A 12,720-nucleotide genomic window follows, 5' to 3' on the forward strand; every position below is an offset into this window, starting at 1 on the left:
TCTCGAGAGCAAGGCCAAGTGCAGTGCTGGAAACTGCGACCATGTTAAAAAAGCACTCAATAATGTGGCTCTTTGGAGATGTGGCGACAGCTCTTGTAGAGGTTTGGGTTTCAGCGCTGGTGGGTGAACGCGGCCGCGACGTGCACAGCTGCAGGAAAAAGGGCTCCGTTTCCAAATGTTCAGGCAAATGTAGATTTGCAAACGGGGGGTGTGTTTACTTAAGGAAAAGATTAAGTGTGAGGAAAAATATCTTTAAAATGGATCATTCAGATAGGCCTTGTGCGGATCGGTGCACGAGGAGAGAGTGCACTTGGCACCTCTGTGGTCAAACAGTGCATTTGATAGCATCCCCTTCAGCACAGAGGAGCAGTATAGAGACTTTCACTCAAGTCATTCATCTAAACCAAACACATGGGATGTTTTCTGTCGTGGTGTCAGGCTGAATTAGAAAACTGCACAGATATATAAGAATGAATTTAATTTTAATACGATGCAAATCAATTATGAAATTTTTGACAAATTAGATGTGACCAAAACAGTAAAAATTTTAAAAGAAAGGAAAAAGACAAATTGGCTTATTTGTCTTAGCCTGGTTCATCAGCCAGTTTCACTTCACAGAAACTGTATAGGATTCTTTTGCTCGACAGTAGGCGGGTACTTTTTTTTATTTAACCAATCGCTGCTATTTGGTTGTGACATATGTAATGCTCTACTAACAGGGCTAACTGGTATATTAAGCTTTTCCCAAATCCCGCAGGAAGAAGAGCAATAACGTCTTTCCCCTTAATAAAATTAAACAAACATTCTCTTTTTCTCTTTAAATCCTCAATCTTGGGAATCGTTGACAACACAGAATATATGTCTCTTCACTGATTGGCTAATGCCCGGACTTGCACTTCCGGGGGTTTTGCGAACAGTCTAGTGTATTCTGATTCTTGACCTAGTTGCTGGAGAGAAATGAAACTGAGGGGAGGCACTAGGTGGCACCAGCCTGTCTATATTTGTATAGCAATTATGGTGTTTGCTGTAAAGAAAATTGTTATAAGTTATACAGTAGGGGCCTTGAGACAAAATCTTGGTCAGGAAAAGCTAGAGGAGGATTATATAAGAAGATGGAGGATTATATGCCTATCGACTAATAAGGAAAGCTGGTGCATCTAGTTTTTCAATCACGACATAAGGGGAAGAGATTCCACATGATCCAGGACACAAAACCAGGCCCTTGTTGCTGTGGGTTTGTGAATGCTAACCTTGTCAGCATTTAAAAATATTACAAATTACTCAGCCCTCTATCTACGGAGATTTTACAACTTCTCCGATCTCACCATTTTCCACATCTCCATTTGGGATAGGGACCATAAATACTCCACCTGATCCCAGTCGTTATTACACCGGACGAACGACTGGAAACATTTTGGAACGCTATCAAATGAAAGCGTTGTGCCATGTAATAATATTTTGCTAGTCTCAAGAGGAAGCCATCTCTCACACGGATGATTCAGGCCTCATTTAGGGAAAGATGTCGTAAATCAGAGTTTGATGGAACAAACAGAATCTGAGGGGAGAGGGGAAGAGTCCAAGTTAGTGATAGGGCAGAGTGATTTAGTGATGATGAATGTGTTATTGAGGGTTAGCTTCATGTAATAAACACTGCTGCTTGGTAACTGTACTTCTGGCTCTGTAACGGGGGATTGGAAAGCAAAAAATTTTACCTTCCTAACTCAACACGAGACTGCCAGAAAGGTTGCAAAAGATGGACGCTAACCCAAATGTTGATGGTTCAATCTTAGCTGCTGTCATTGTGTCTTTGTGGAAGAAAAAAAACAATACTAATACCACAAATATTAGTATTAGTGTTGTTTAGGGATGGTTTATCTGTGGTTCTACAAAATCGATGATGTCTGAGGATTTTCGGATATCGATATCGGACCGATATTGTAATTTTAGCTGATGTTTGGGACTGATATTTTTTAATATACTGCTTCAGTCTGTGTGCCCATGTGCCAGACCCAGTTTGTCCTCAGTGCATCATTTTTGTCTTTTTGAACAGACTCAAATTAATCAATATCCCAGATGAATTTTGGTTGGTGTTATTTTTACAAAGGTGAACAGTTCATTTGTAAACTTACTGTAACTTAACATAAATTTGTCATTGCAAAGAATTTTAAAATCGGCATCAGAAAATACTTATTATCAGTGACATCAGCAAGACAAATACCAAATATCGGTACCGGCTCAAAAAGTTAAAAACATAAATTTAAAAAATTATCCATATCGAATCGTTCCTACTATTATTATTGCTGCTATCACTATCCGCAGTAGTGTTAAGCATATTTCAAGCTATCCCTAATTTCAATATTTATAGAATGTTGTCACTTTTTATTTCACCAATTGGGCTGTACCCAATTGAAATACATGCAGCCAGCAATGGAAAAGCAAAGATAATTTTCCATCTTCACTGATTCACTGTTGAAAGGCTTAGGACACTATCTGCCAAGTATATAGTGTCATGACTCATGCTTTTAAATGGGTGTGATTGATTATTAAGTCAAACTTGTGTGAGATAAAGATTAAGAAATAAACTTTAATATCATGTCCATCAGCAATTCTTTAAAAAAAAACTGTATGTAAGTTGAGTGGGTGTGTGACCTTAAAAGATACCAACTAAGTGAGAGCAGATTATACAATAGATCATTTCAGTGAATTACTTTAGAACAGCAAAAATGTTAATTGATGCACCAACATGGATTCAGAAGAAACTTATCTGATACATTATGAAGATATGAGCTGAATCTCCCCGAGTTCAGACGGGCGTGATTCACAGGTGGATTCGTAATCACCGACATGCACGGTCCATCCGTATCAAAACAAATGCAGCTGCTTACGAGGAAAAAAAACCCCATTGCATCGGGGACTGTGGATTTCTGCAGAATCAATGAGCAAAACACTAAATTCCGTTTGGTTTAAAATGACTGGAGGCATGAGAGGGAGTGGTGACCAAACTGATATTTGTATATGATATAAAAACACAGAGCGGTATCATTCTGGACTTGTGTCTCAGCAAATATTGAAGGTTGGTCGGCCAAACATTTTGCACCAGTTTCTAGTTGCTAATTCCTGTTTTTTATTAGCACTAGCAGCCACAATCTTGTATTTATAAAACCCAAAGGCTGATACACTAGCAGATGTAAAATAAACCCTCTGGAGCAGCCTATCCAACTCATGCACAGATATTAGCTCAAAAATGCTTTTAGCCGTATTAATCAATCAACCGCAGACAGGGGCTAACCTTGGGGTCTCACACAACTAATTTATTCTTTTTCACATTATTTCAAAGGGTTATACAAACTCCTGTTCAAGCTGTTTGGTTTTTATGGTATAAAATAACTATTGAAGATTGTGCTACATGTATTTGTGCTGATACTGCTGCTACTTCTAATGCTGCTCAACATAAAAAAGTTTTTGTTTTGTTTTCTTTTTCTTAAAGTACTGCAGTTACACAACAATACTGACCTCTGATACAACAAGTTTTATTATTTCTAGGACAAAACCTTGATTAGGATTAGTAGCAGCACTATTAACTATCATTATCCCCACTCTAAACAATGTTATTACTAGAATTATTTTATTATAATTAGTTTAACCGAGTATATATTGTCCTACATGTTTAACCTCTTTAAGTGAAATACAATGTACGTAGTTACTTTGCACCTCTGCGCCTGTCCCATGTTGATAAGTGTGACTTTCAGATGAGCTTTTAACACAGAGGGGGGAAAGTTGACATTAAATACTGCCCAGATGGACTTTCTCCGATCCCGCTCATAAAAGTTCTTAAGACGCACCACAAATCAGGGCCTCTCAGTATTATGGTAAGCGTCTAGATTGTTATTGTTATTTTACATTTGCAAATACTAAAGTAATTTATAGCTTTTCGGGCATAATTCGAGTCTGGACCCACCCCAGACGTTTTTAAATGTAAGTTAATATTAGCTTGATGAAGTACTCAACGCTTTTTACTGCGGTCAATGGAAACTCACTGCTGTAACCGCTGTCATCTGTGAATTAAAAGGGCTATCAAGTCCATACGCAGAATTGGAAAAAGTATTTATGGGTGAAAAAACATTAATTGCAAAACGGCGAGTAACTAGAAGTACTAATAAGTAAGGAAAATCACTACTGAAGTAAACACACAAGACACTAGACTATTTCAACAAAGTGCAAAGGCTCCTCTCTTTACTTATGACTGCGAATAGAAGTACACAGTTAAAATACGTAGAATAGTATTGAGTTCTACACGACATGAGCTGTGGTACTACTAAAACTGGTCTTACAGCTTTTTAATACTAAACTATTACAAAAGGTTTCATTATCCACTGCTACTATTAGAACTACTACTTCTATTATTACTACAGCTGGCCTCTTGCTATAATTATTAGCAATTATAAGTAAGATAAACACAAGTGTAATTTAAAAATACCACTGTTGGTCTCTTTAAATTTTCCTTACTATTGTCGGTATCCTTATGTATTATTGCAATTCAGTTATGTTACCAAACTAAAACAGTGACTCTTTGTCCGCACTTGCAAATAGTTCACATAGTTTAATGTAAAATGTCTGAAAAATTCTTAAGAAAGCTCTTTGTGTTAAACTAGAAGAAGAGGGAGGTGGGATTAAATACGTTTTCTTCTTCCCACTCCTTTTTGGGCCAGTTTTTTATGTTTTTGTTGTTATTATTTCTGCTGTGATTTCATTAATGTTATATTTTCCATTGTAAAAGAATTTGAATTGCTTACTTGTCCAAAATAAATGCAAAAATCTAATCTAATCTAAAAAGTATTGGCAAAATTCAGGCGTGTTTGTGTGCAAAAGCGTGCAAAATGTTTGTAGAGATGCATTAACCAAAGCAAAAATAAAAATAAGTAAACAAAAGCACAGTGGAACAACATCATAAACTGCTGAGTAACTATTGGGAAATACTTTTCTTAGACTGACGAATACTATAGTGAAGTGTTTAGCGTCTTAAAATCTGCATTGGTTTCTGATTTCATTGGACTGAAAATTCCCAAACGATTCTTATTACGACTAATGTTCTTAGAATTGCTCCCACTTTAATCCTGTTACTAACAAGTAAAAACTAAGCGCATACATAATTCTATGAGAAAACATACTTTTTAAATTACTATAGTAAGAGTTTCACTTCAGCTCATTACCATCACAAAGCAGCCAATTTACGAGGGGCTGAGTGGAGGAGTTGTGTTATATTACGGGCTAAACTATCTCCTCTATGGAAAACAGTGAGCCCGAGCCAACAGCAGTCTGTATAGAGAAAACGAAAAGTGAAATTCAAGATGGTGGGGTAAAACGGAAAAACGGCAGCTCTCTGGGGGTCCGTCCTCTTTCCGGAGCGAGGCAGGAAAGAAAACCCCATTATGGAGGACTTTAGGTGGTCCCGGCCTGGGTCATTCGTTATAATGAAGCTGCGAACATGACAACAACCACCATAGGGGTTTCAATGCTCTACTGTACCAGATACTGTAAAACAATCTACTTTGCTATACTGCTACTGAGGAAGTACGTAAGTTAAAGAAGATGTAAACAAGATGGGAACTGGTGTGAGTATTCTTTTTTTTACATGAAAAATGTTTTTGTCGTATAAGCGGTTTTCGGGAATTTGCAGGCGATTTTTTTTTTTTTTTTAATAGTTTTCGGATACAGAGTGAAATACGTCAGTGGTGTTTTTGTTTTTTTTTTATAAGAGAAAGAAGATAATACACAAATATATATACTGTATTAAAATGTATTAACAATGAATTAACAGTTTTTGTTTTGCTTGCCCCACAACTCTAATAAAAAACTCTATGCATGTATTGTTTTAATGTCATTAAGTTTTCTTTTTGTTATTGCTGTTGTATTTCTTTACAATTACATAAAATAATGGCACTAAAATGCACTAACTGCACTATAAATATCATTGTTTAAAAATATTAAACTGTAAGAAATTTGATCTGGATAAAAATGATAAAAACGCCTGAAACAAAACACCTAATAGTTAACCGTAGTAGCAAATATAATACAGAAGAATATGTTAGCATTAGAAGCTGTTTATTTACTGCTGACCTCTATAAACTTGAGTGTGAGCTGCAGCAGAGATAGTTTTCTCCTTAAAGTTCCATCAGGCTCATTTTTCCATCAACAAACCTCTTAATAGCCCGGGCATGTTCACTGTTCGCCGAGTATAAAACACTTAGTGACAAGTAAACACGCAAATATCAAGTTTAATACTGTGCAGGAGACACAGGACCTCCCAAATATGTACACACTCACCTTCTTATCTTACACAGGCACTAAGTTTAAGCCCCTCAGCTGTACGGCCGGATGGAAAATACTTACATTCAAGGTGGGTTTTATAAGACAGAATGATGTTACATGGTGCTATATGAACAATGTTGAGTTAGTTACATTTATCACTCGTTTTGCTCAGTATTTCCTACAATTTTTAGTATCCCCTTTACAATTTGCAAAGTGCACGTGACAGGTTTGCTTGTTTTTTCTGATATTTGATTGGTTTGGTCGGACAGTGCCTGTTTGTTACGGCCCTGCGTAGGTTAGTAGTTGAGTTTTCTGTCCAGTATCTGTTAATATGCATGACAAATACACTGTATGTAAGGCAAATGTTTAGATTTAATTCAAAAAATAAATATCTAAGTTCAAAAAGTACAGTAATATTTGAGAACATAATGTATGTTTAATAATAATGTGAAAATAATGTGGTAATTATGTATAATTATTTGTGAATTACCTTTTAAACTACATTTCGTACTTACTGTTGCCGTTTTTTACATCTGAAGTTAAATGAAGTTTCAATGATAATAAATACAGATGAATATCATGAATTATATAAACACAGATTGGCTTTATGAGATTTTCATCAAATAGGTAGCCAAGATTCTCTTAGTGGGTGGAGGATTGAGCAACATAGGGCTGGCGACGTGACAAAAACGTAACTTTTTTTCCCTGATATTGACGTATCCAGCTTTTGATTGCATTGTATTATAAAAACGCCTTTCAATATTAATTTCACAAACCTAAACAATACAGACATTTAATCACTGCCAGAAAGAGAAATACATTTCTTTGTCCTGTTTTAACGCCAGACCACATCTGCATCCTGACAGAAGACTGGCTGTGGACCCGCGGATTAAAAAGACACGATCTGATCACCAACGATTAGAAAGTATCAATGAATGTCAATGTAGATTAAAATTCAATATCAACAAATTATTTCTACATACTATTCATAGGACAGCGATTCTGAACATAAGGTCATGAGAGAAGCAGAGTGAACACATTTTTGGAATATTCTACTTATTTATAGCCTATATTTTGAATCATACACATCATGAAAAGTTATTAAATTGGTCCCTCAACAGCATCGCAATGTGGGTACCGACTTCCAACCTGACCTTGTTTTATTTTGGCTACGTATCTTTGTGAAACTTAACCTACTTGTGACCTGCTATGGGGCGTAATGGAATTTTGAATAGTTATAGTAGTGACTTGTTGTAGCCTACGATCTAATATGACTAGGCAGCTCTAATAATTGCATTTGAGTGACTCCGTTTTATAAACTGTACAAACTCACCACTGGTCATCAAGATAACGGTTATTGAGAAACTGCACTTCAGCACTAGTCTGTCCTCTTGCATTAGTCACTGTGATTATCATGATCGGTCTTGAGGGCTGCCTGCAATATAAAGCACATGGGTCTCATCAGCCTGTAGTGTCCTGAAAGCAGAAGTAGTCAAACCGCTCTGCGAATGGGTCACTTACTTGTTGATTGTATCTCGGTCTGCACACATAAAACATACCCATCTTGGACACTCCTGCTGCTGCTGCTGCTGCTGCTGCTGCCGCTGCTGGAGCCAGATAATGTACACAAGCTATAAAATCTCCATTCACTTCATCCAAAGCTGCAAGAGAGAAATTTCAGAAACAGAAAAACATTATGTGCTTAAAGGCACCTAAAGCATGCTGTGTGGTAAAACCTTTTAACATAATTGGTCAGGTTAAACAATTCAGCTGTTGAGGAAGACAAATGCTGAAGTACATGTGTGAAAAGTGTGTGAAAAATATATATGTTTAAATACCTGCTCTCATAAGTCTCGTAACTACAAACGAACTAAAGAGTAAATAGGCAAAAAGAAATATACTTCAGCTTTATTAAATCCTAGAAGGTGGTGTTTAATTATACTACAAGAAATAAACTAAAACATAATCACTCTATGCAATATTGCTGGATTTTACATTACAATATTACTTTATATTGCCTTGTAACATTTATATAGATGGGGAAAGGTAGTGTTTTTATAGTAGTTTATGATGATTTTTGTTGTAATATATCAAGTTGAAAGTGGTAATCACACAAATAAATGATTTTTTTAGGTATCCCTAATGAATTTACACAATAAGATGCAAAATAGTGGGCTTAAAATATTAATAACAAAACTGTATCCAACAATAGAAACACTATTATATTGTGTTATTAATATCAGTTTGTATAAGTAATGTATAAGTTTTACTGAATTGTTGAATTATTGAATACATCGTACACTTTTGACATTTTTCTTACATAGGAAACGTTTTATTTACATAGTTTTCAGTGCAAATTATCAATAACAAAATAGCACAAATATATTCAGACAAAATATTTAAACACCATCTGATGTTCTGAGATTTTGTAACGTGAAACAAGTGGTTCATAACCTGAAAATAAAATTCACAACCGCAGTTTTGTCTTCACTTGAGGAAAAAAAAACATCAAGGCACGAAAACTGCTAATAAAACGACAACACGTGGCACCGCATGTTTGTTTAGTGGCGGAAGTTAGCTGTGTCAAATGAACTAACATTTCGGTTTTAATCTTATTTATTTGCGCCTCCACGGGCCTCGCTAACCATACCTGCCACAGTCCAGAGTCCGTCGTTTTAGAAAGCCATGCCTGACTTATTTAACACTTTTATACGCCATAGTTCGTGAGTTAAACCCGTGCTGACATTGGCTTTCATAGGAGCACCTGGGAGGCCGCTGTGTCCGTGGGGGTAGTGGCCGGCCCCTCCTCGCTCCCGGGCGGACTGCTCGGTGCGCATGTGCCGCTCATAATCACGCTGGTTTGATTGTTCAGAACCGAAGAAACGTCCAAATGCGCCGCGTCGTCCTCGTCTGCCTCCGCGGGGTCGTCGGACTCGCAGTCGGTCCGGGGCTCGCTGTCGCAGTCGGACTCGATCGGGTCTTTGCTCTCCGGGGCCTCGGGCAGAGTCTTGTCCCCCGCTGGATCCTTCTCCTTCTGGGCCTGCGCCTCTTTGGAGTGTCGCCACTTCATGCGCCTGTTCTGGAACCAGACCTTCACCTGCAAAAAACATAAAGCCAAATCCTGGGGTAAAATCTGCACATAGAAAGAGTAAAGACGTTTTGAACCTATTCTTGTGAAATTTTAACGAGGCAGTCTTAGTCAGGTTTAGAAACCTATTGGCCTAATAATAGGTTAAGCTGAAATATATTGAAATCATGCACTTCCCTTGTCATGGAAAGGAGAACTTGAGCTCTTCAGAAAAGCACACTTTAGACTGCCTCATATTTGGCCTACTAGGTAATCCATATAGGTAAATACACCATACACCATAGGCATGCCCTGTATTTAAGGCCTAAAAACATGGACCACAACCTTAATGATAGGCTCATGCTTTGGTCTTAGTTGGTAAGTGATTTTTGTTTATTGTTGAAAATAAAAAAAGTTCTGTTTGAGTGGAAAGGAAAGACTTTGGTTCACTTACACAATTATGTGGCATTTGCATTAAATGAAAAAAGGAACCCGGTTGAATGGACAGGCAATTTAAGTTTGTAGTCAGTATGTAATTTGGTGAATTTTTCTGTTATTAGACAATTACTGAATCAAACTATCATTACGCTGATCCTTCCCCCCTAAAATTACTAACATTTTTCTTTTATTAAGTCAAGAGTTACATATATCTTTTTTGTAATTAGAATAAAACTGTAGTTAATCTGTGAGCCATTAGCCCTAGATGACAATAGCTGAGAAAAATCTTGTATAGGCCTAAATAATTCATTACACTCTTGATTCGTATCAGTATCTACATTTATAAAACACAAGAGTCCAGTGATAAAACCGAATAAATATACTTCAACATAGTTAAAAATAATAGAAAGTTGACGTAGTTATAATAATGCAATGCAGTTACGTGAAATAAAAAAAATAAATAGGATTTTTTTTAAATGTTGCTACTTTTTAGGAAGTAAAACATGGTCATAGTATTAAAGATGAACACACCAGCGGCCAGCAGCAATATGTGAATTACAATACAAACAAAACCAAGCCAGTTTACATGTGAGTAAACGTGACAATTATTATGGTATAACTGTATAAAAGGTCTTTATAATGATGGAGCTCTAATATAATATAATAATTGTAAAGAGAACGATAAATAATATGTCATTAAAGTTATAAAAGGCCTGTGCAGTCACTCCTCACCTGTGCGTCTGTGAGACCCAACATGGCGGCCAGCTGCTTCCTGTCCGGTTTGGTGACATATTTCTGAATTTCAAATCTCTTTTCCAGGCCTTTTCGCTGCAGGTTGGAGAACACCGCCCTGGACCATGACCTCTTCCTCTTGTAGGTTTGGGGCATTGTGTCTTTGGTGAGGACAGCATAGGGGCCTAGGACAGTAAATATAAACATACAGGTAAAGACGACAAAATAACACCCTCACATTACAGCAGTTTCTGTTTTGTTTAAAGATGGTGGCAGATATTATGGCTAATTATTATAGAAGTGAATTTAACAGTAAACAAATCATGTCAAATCAAGTAAATAATACAAGAGCTCAGGCCCCAATCCGATAATCAATTTCGGGAATCTGAAAACAGCAATTCAACAGAGGTGGAACTATTGTTAAGATTATGATTTTAAGACAAATGATTTTAGAAAGACTTGATCCAAGATTTATTTCATTTGTTTTCAATGTTTAGTCTGGCACAGGTGAAAGGAAGGAAAGGAAATTCTAATTGTTGCAACAGACAACTTTGGTTTTGAGTTGAAGATTTAATTTCTTATGTCCTTTTTTTTTAATAACAGTTACATCATTTTTAGTGATAGTTGAACACTCTTTCCACTTGTGCTTGTGGGATGTCTGTGGTAACCACCTGGAAAGCTGTCTTGAAACTGATGCTGGCCTGTTTGCCTGCTGCTGCTGCCTAGTGCGCCCATCATGGAGGCTGCTTCGCTCATCGCCGGGTCTATGGAAGAGTAGTACTGGCCGGACGCAGGCTGGACCGCAACATGGTGGAGCCCTGACTGACGGTTTGAGCTTACGATGGAGGTAAGATCTGTCATAGAGCCAGAAATATGCAGTTGTTTGTAATGGGTGAAAGGTATGGACATAACATGCAACTTACTTATAAACTTTTGGTTTAAGTATTAGAAAAGTAAAGTAAAAATCTATGATCTATGTAACACAACACTGTGGTCCGTGCTGGAAATAGCTTAGACATGTTTTTCTTTCATACACTCTAAAAATACTAGTTAAAATATTAGAATTAAGGAAAATATTCACAAGCCCACGCTGTTGTTAGTTCTGTGACCTCTGAACTTGACTTGTGTAGCCTAAGGAAATGGAATTGCCCTGGAGGACTCCCTGCATGTAATGTCTTTCTGACAGCAAATACACACTTTGCACAAATTGCGCAATGGGCTCAGTGGCATTGTGGTTTGTGACTTTCTGGCTGTGTACACATTCAAAGTAGATTTAGTATCTTCTCTGCTGTGAATAGGTCCATAAACCAGAAGCACTAGATTGATTTTTTTATTGTTTACAAAAGTTTAATTTGAGCATAAAGCATTAGGCACGTTGTTTTGTTTAAAAGTTTAAATAAAACAGGCAATAATGATAAAAGACAATTATGCGTAAAATGATCTCCTCACCTCTTAATGACGACTTTTCTTTACTTTTTGGATCAAAGTCCGTGGAAAGTATCCGATCTATTCCAAACTTGAGGTCTTTACTGGAAGGCGGCGGTGCTTGCTGGGAGGTGAACGCGGTCCGGGACACTGAAGTTAGCTGTAGTCCGTGTCTGTGGTAGGGCGATGCGGGGCTCAACCTGGCCGCGTATAAAGCTGGCTCCGGAGCGACTGGAGAGGGGCGCAGGGGAGGTGTGCCAGCGCGCCCCTGCGTCCTGTGGTGCCCCATGTGCACCATGAGAGCGGAGGAACTCGGGATGTTCTCCCCGTCTCCCGCTTGTAAAATATCTGCAATGCAAAATGACGGCTTCTTCATGGTATCCACAGCGAAGCCCCCCGCGCAGTACGCAGACCAGAGGCTGAAGTTCGATGCGTAAAAGGGGTTGAGTCCGGTTGTGTACATCCCGTAGCCGCACTCAGACACACATATGACGGCTTGTTGAAAAGGCAAAGATAGCTAAAACCCCGCAGCTGGTCGTTCCTCTGAGTGGAAGTGCAATATTGCTCTCACAACTCTGAAATCCCAAGCTCTGGGTCGGACGCGGCATGAAGTTCAGTCTCTGACACTGATTGGTCGTTTTTTGAGCCAATGGCAGCGGCGCGTCGAGGCTCACATCACGCCCTCTCAGATGAAGATGTGTAAGTAACCCTCGCACTCGCGCACACACACACATGACCTGGGAGAGCAG

At 38.0% G+C, this 12,720-nt stretch overlaps 1 protein-coding gene across 2 annotated transcripts; it reads right to left on the reverse strand.

Annotated features, from left to right (window-relative positions):
- Nucleotides 1–8,611: 8,611 nt before the first annotated feature.
- On the reverse strand, nt 8,612–12,592 carry hlx1 (H2.0-like homeo box 1 (Drosophila)). Of its 2 annotated transcripts, none has more exons than XM_020929338.2 (4): nt 11,996–12,592; nt 11,218–11,400; nt 10,547–10,737; nt 8,612–9,406 (listed from the first exon to the last, which is right to left on the reverse strand). In XM_020929338.2, the coding sequence occupies exons 1-4, from the start codon at nt 12,432–12,434 to the stop codon at nt 9,062–9,064; spliced, it is 1,158 nt and encodes a 385-aa protein (XP_020784997.2). In that variant the 5' UTR covers nt 12,435–12,592; the 3' UTR covers nt 8,612–9,061. The 2 variants fall into 2 exon arrangements, with proteins under 2 accessions (XP_020784997.2, XP_020784998.2); XM_020929339.2 differs by having other exon boundaries at nt 10,547–10,731; nt 11,996–12,590.
- Between the last annotated feature and the right edge of the window lie 128 nt (nt 12,593–12,720).

Source organism: Boleophthalmus pectinirostris, unplaced genomic scaffold (genome assembly GCF_026225935.1).
Source record: "Boleophthalmus pectinirostris isolate CB_2022bp ecotype Guang Dong unplaced genomic scaffold, ASM2622593v1 HiC_scaffold_13, whole genome shotgun sequence".
In the NCBI taxonomy this organism is placed as follows: domain Eukaryota; kingdom Metazoa; phylum Chordata; class Actinopteri; order Gobiiformes; family Gobiidae; genus Boleophthalmus; species Boleophthalmus pectinirostris.

Bases quoted from the DNA above. Each gene is read 5' to 3' on its own strand.
- hlx1 (XM_020929338.2), bottom strand. From the start codon at position 12,434: ATGTACACAACCGGACTCAACCCCTTTTACGCATCGAACTTCAGCCTC. The intron at 10,738-11,217 runs GTGGTTACCACA...TTATATTTACTG, and splicing joins GTTTCAAGACAGCTTTCCAG to TCCTAGGCCCCTATGCTGTC. The intron at 9,407-10,546 runs GTGAGGAGTGAC...TGTTTTTTGCAG, and splicing joins TGGGTCTCACAGACGCACAG to GTGAAGGTCTGGTTCCAGAA.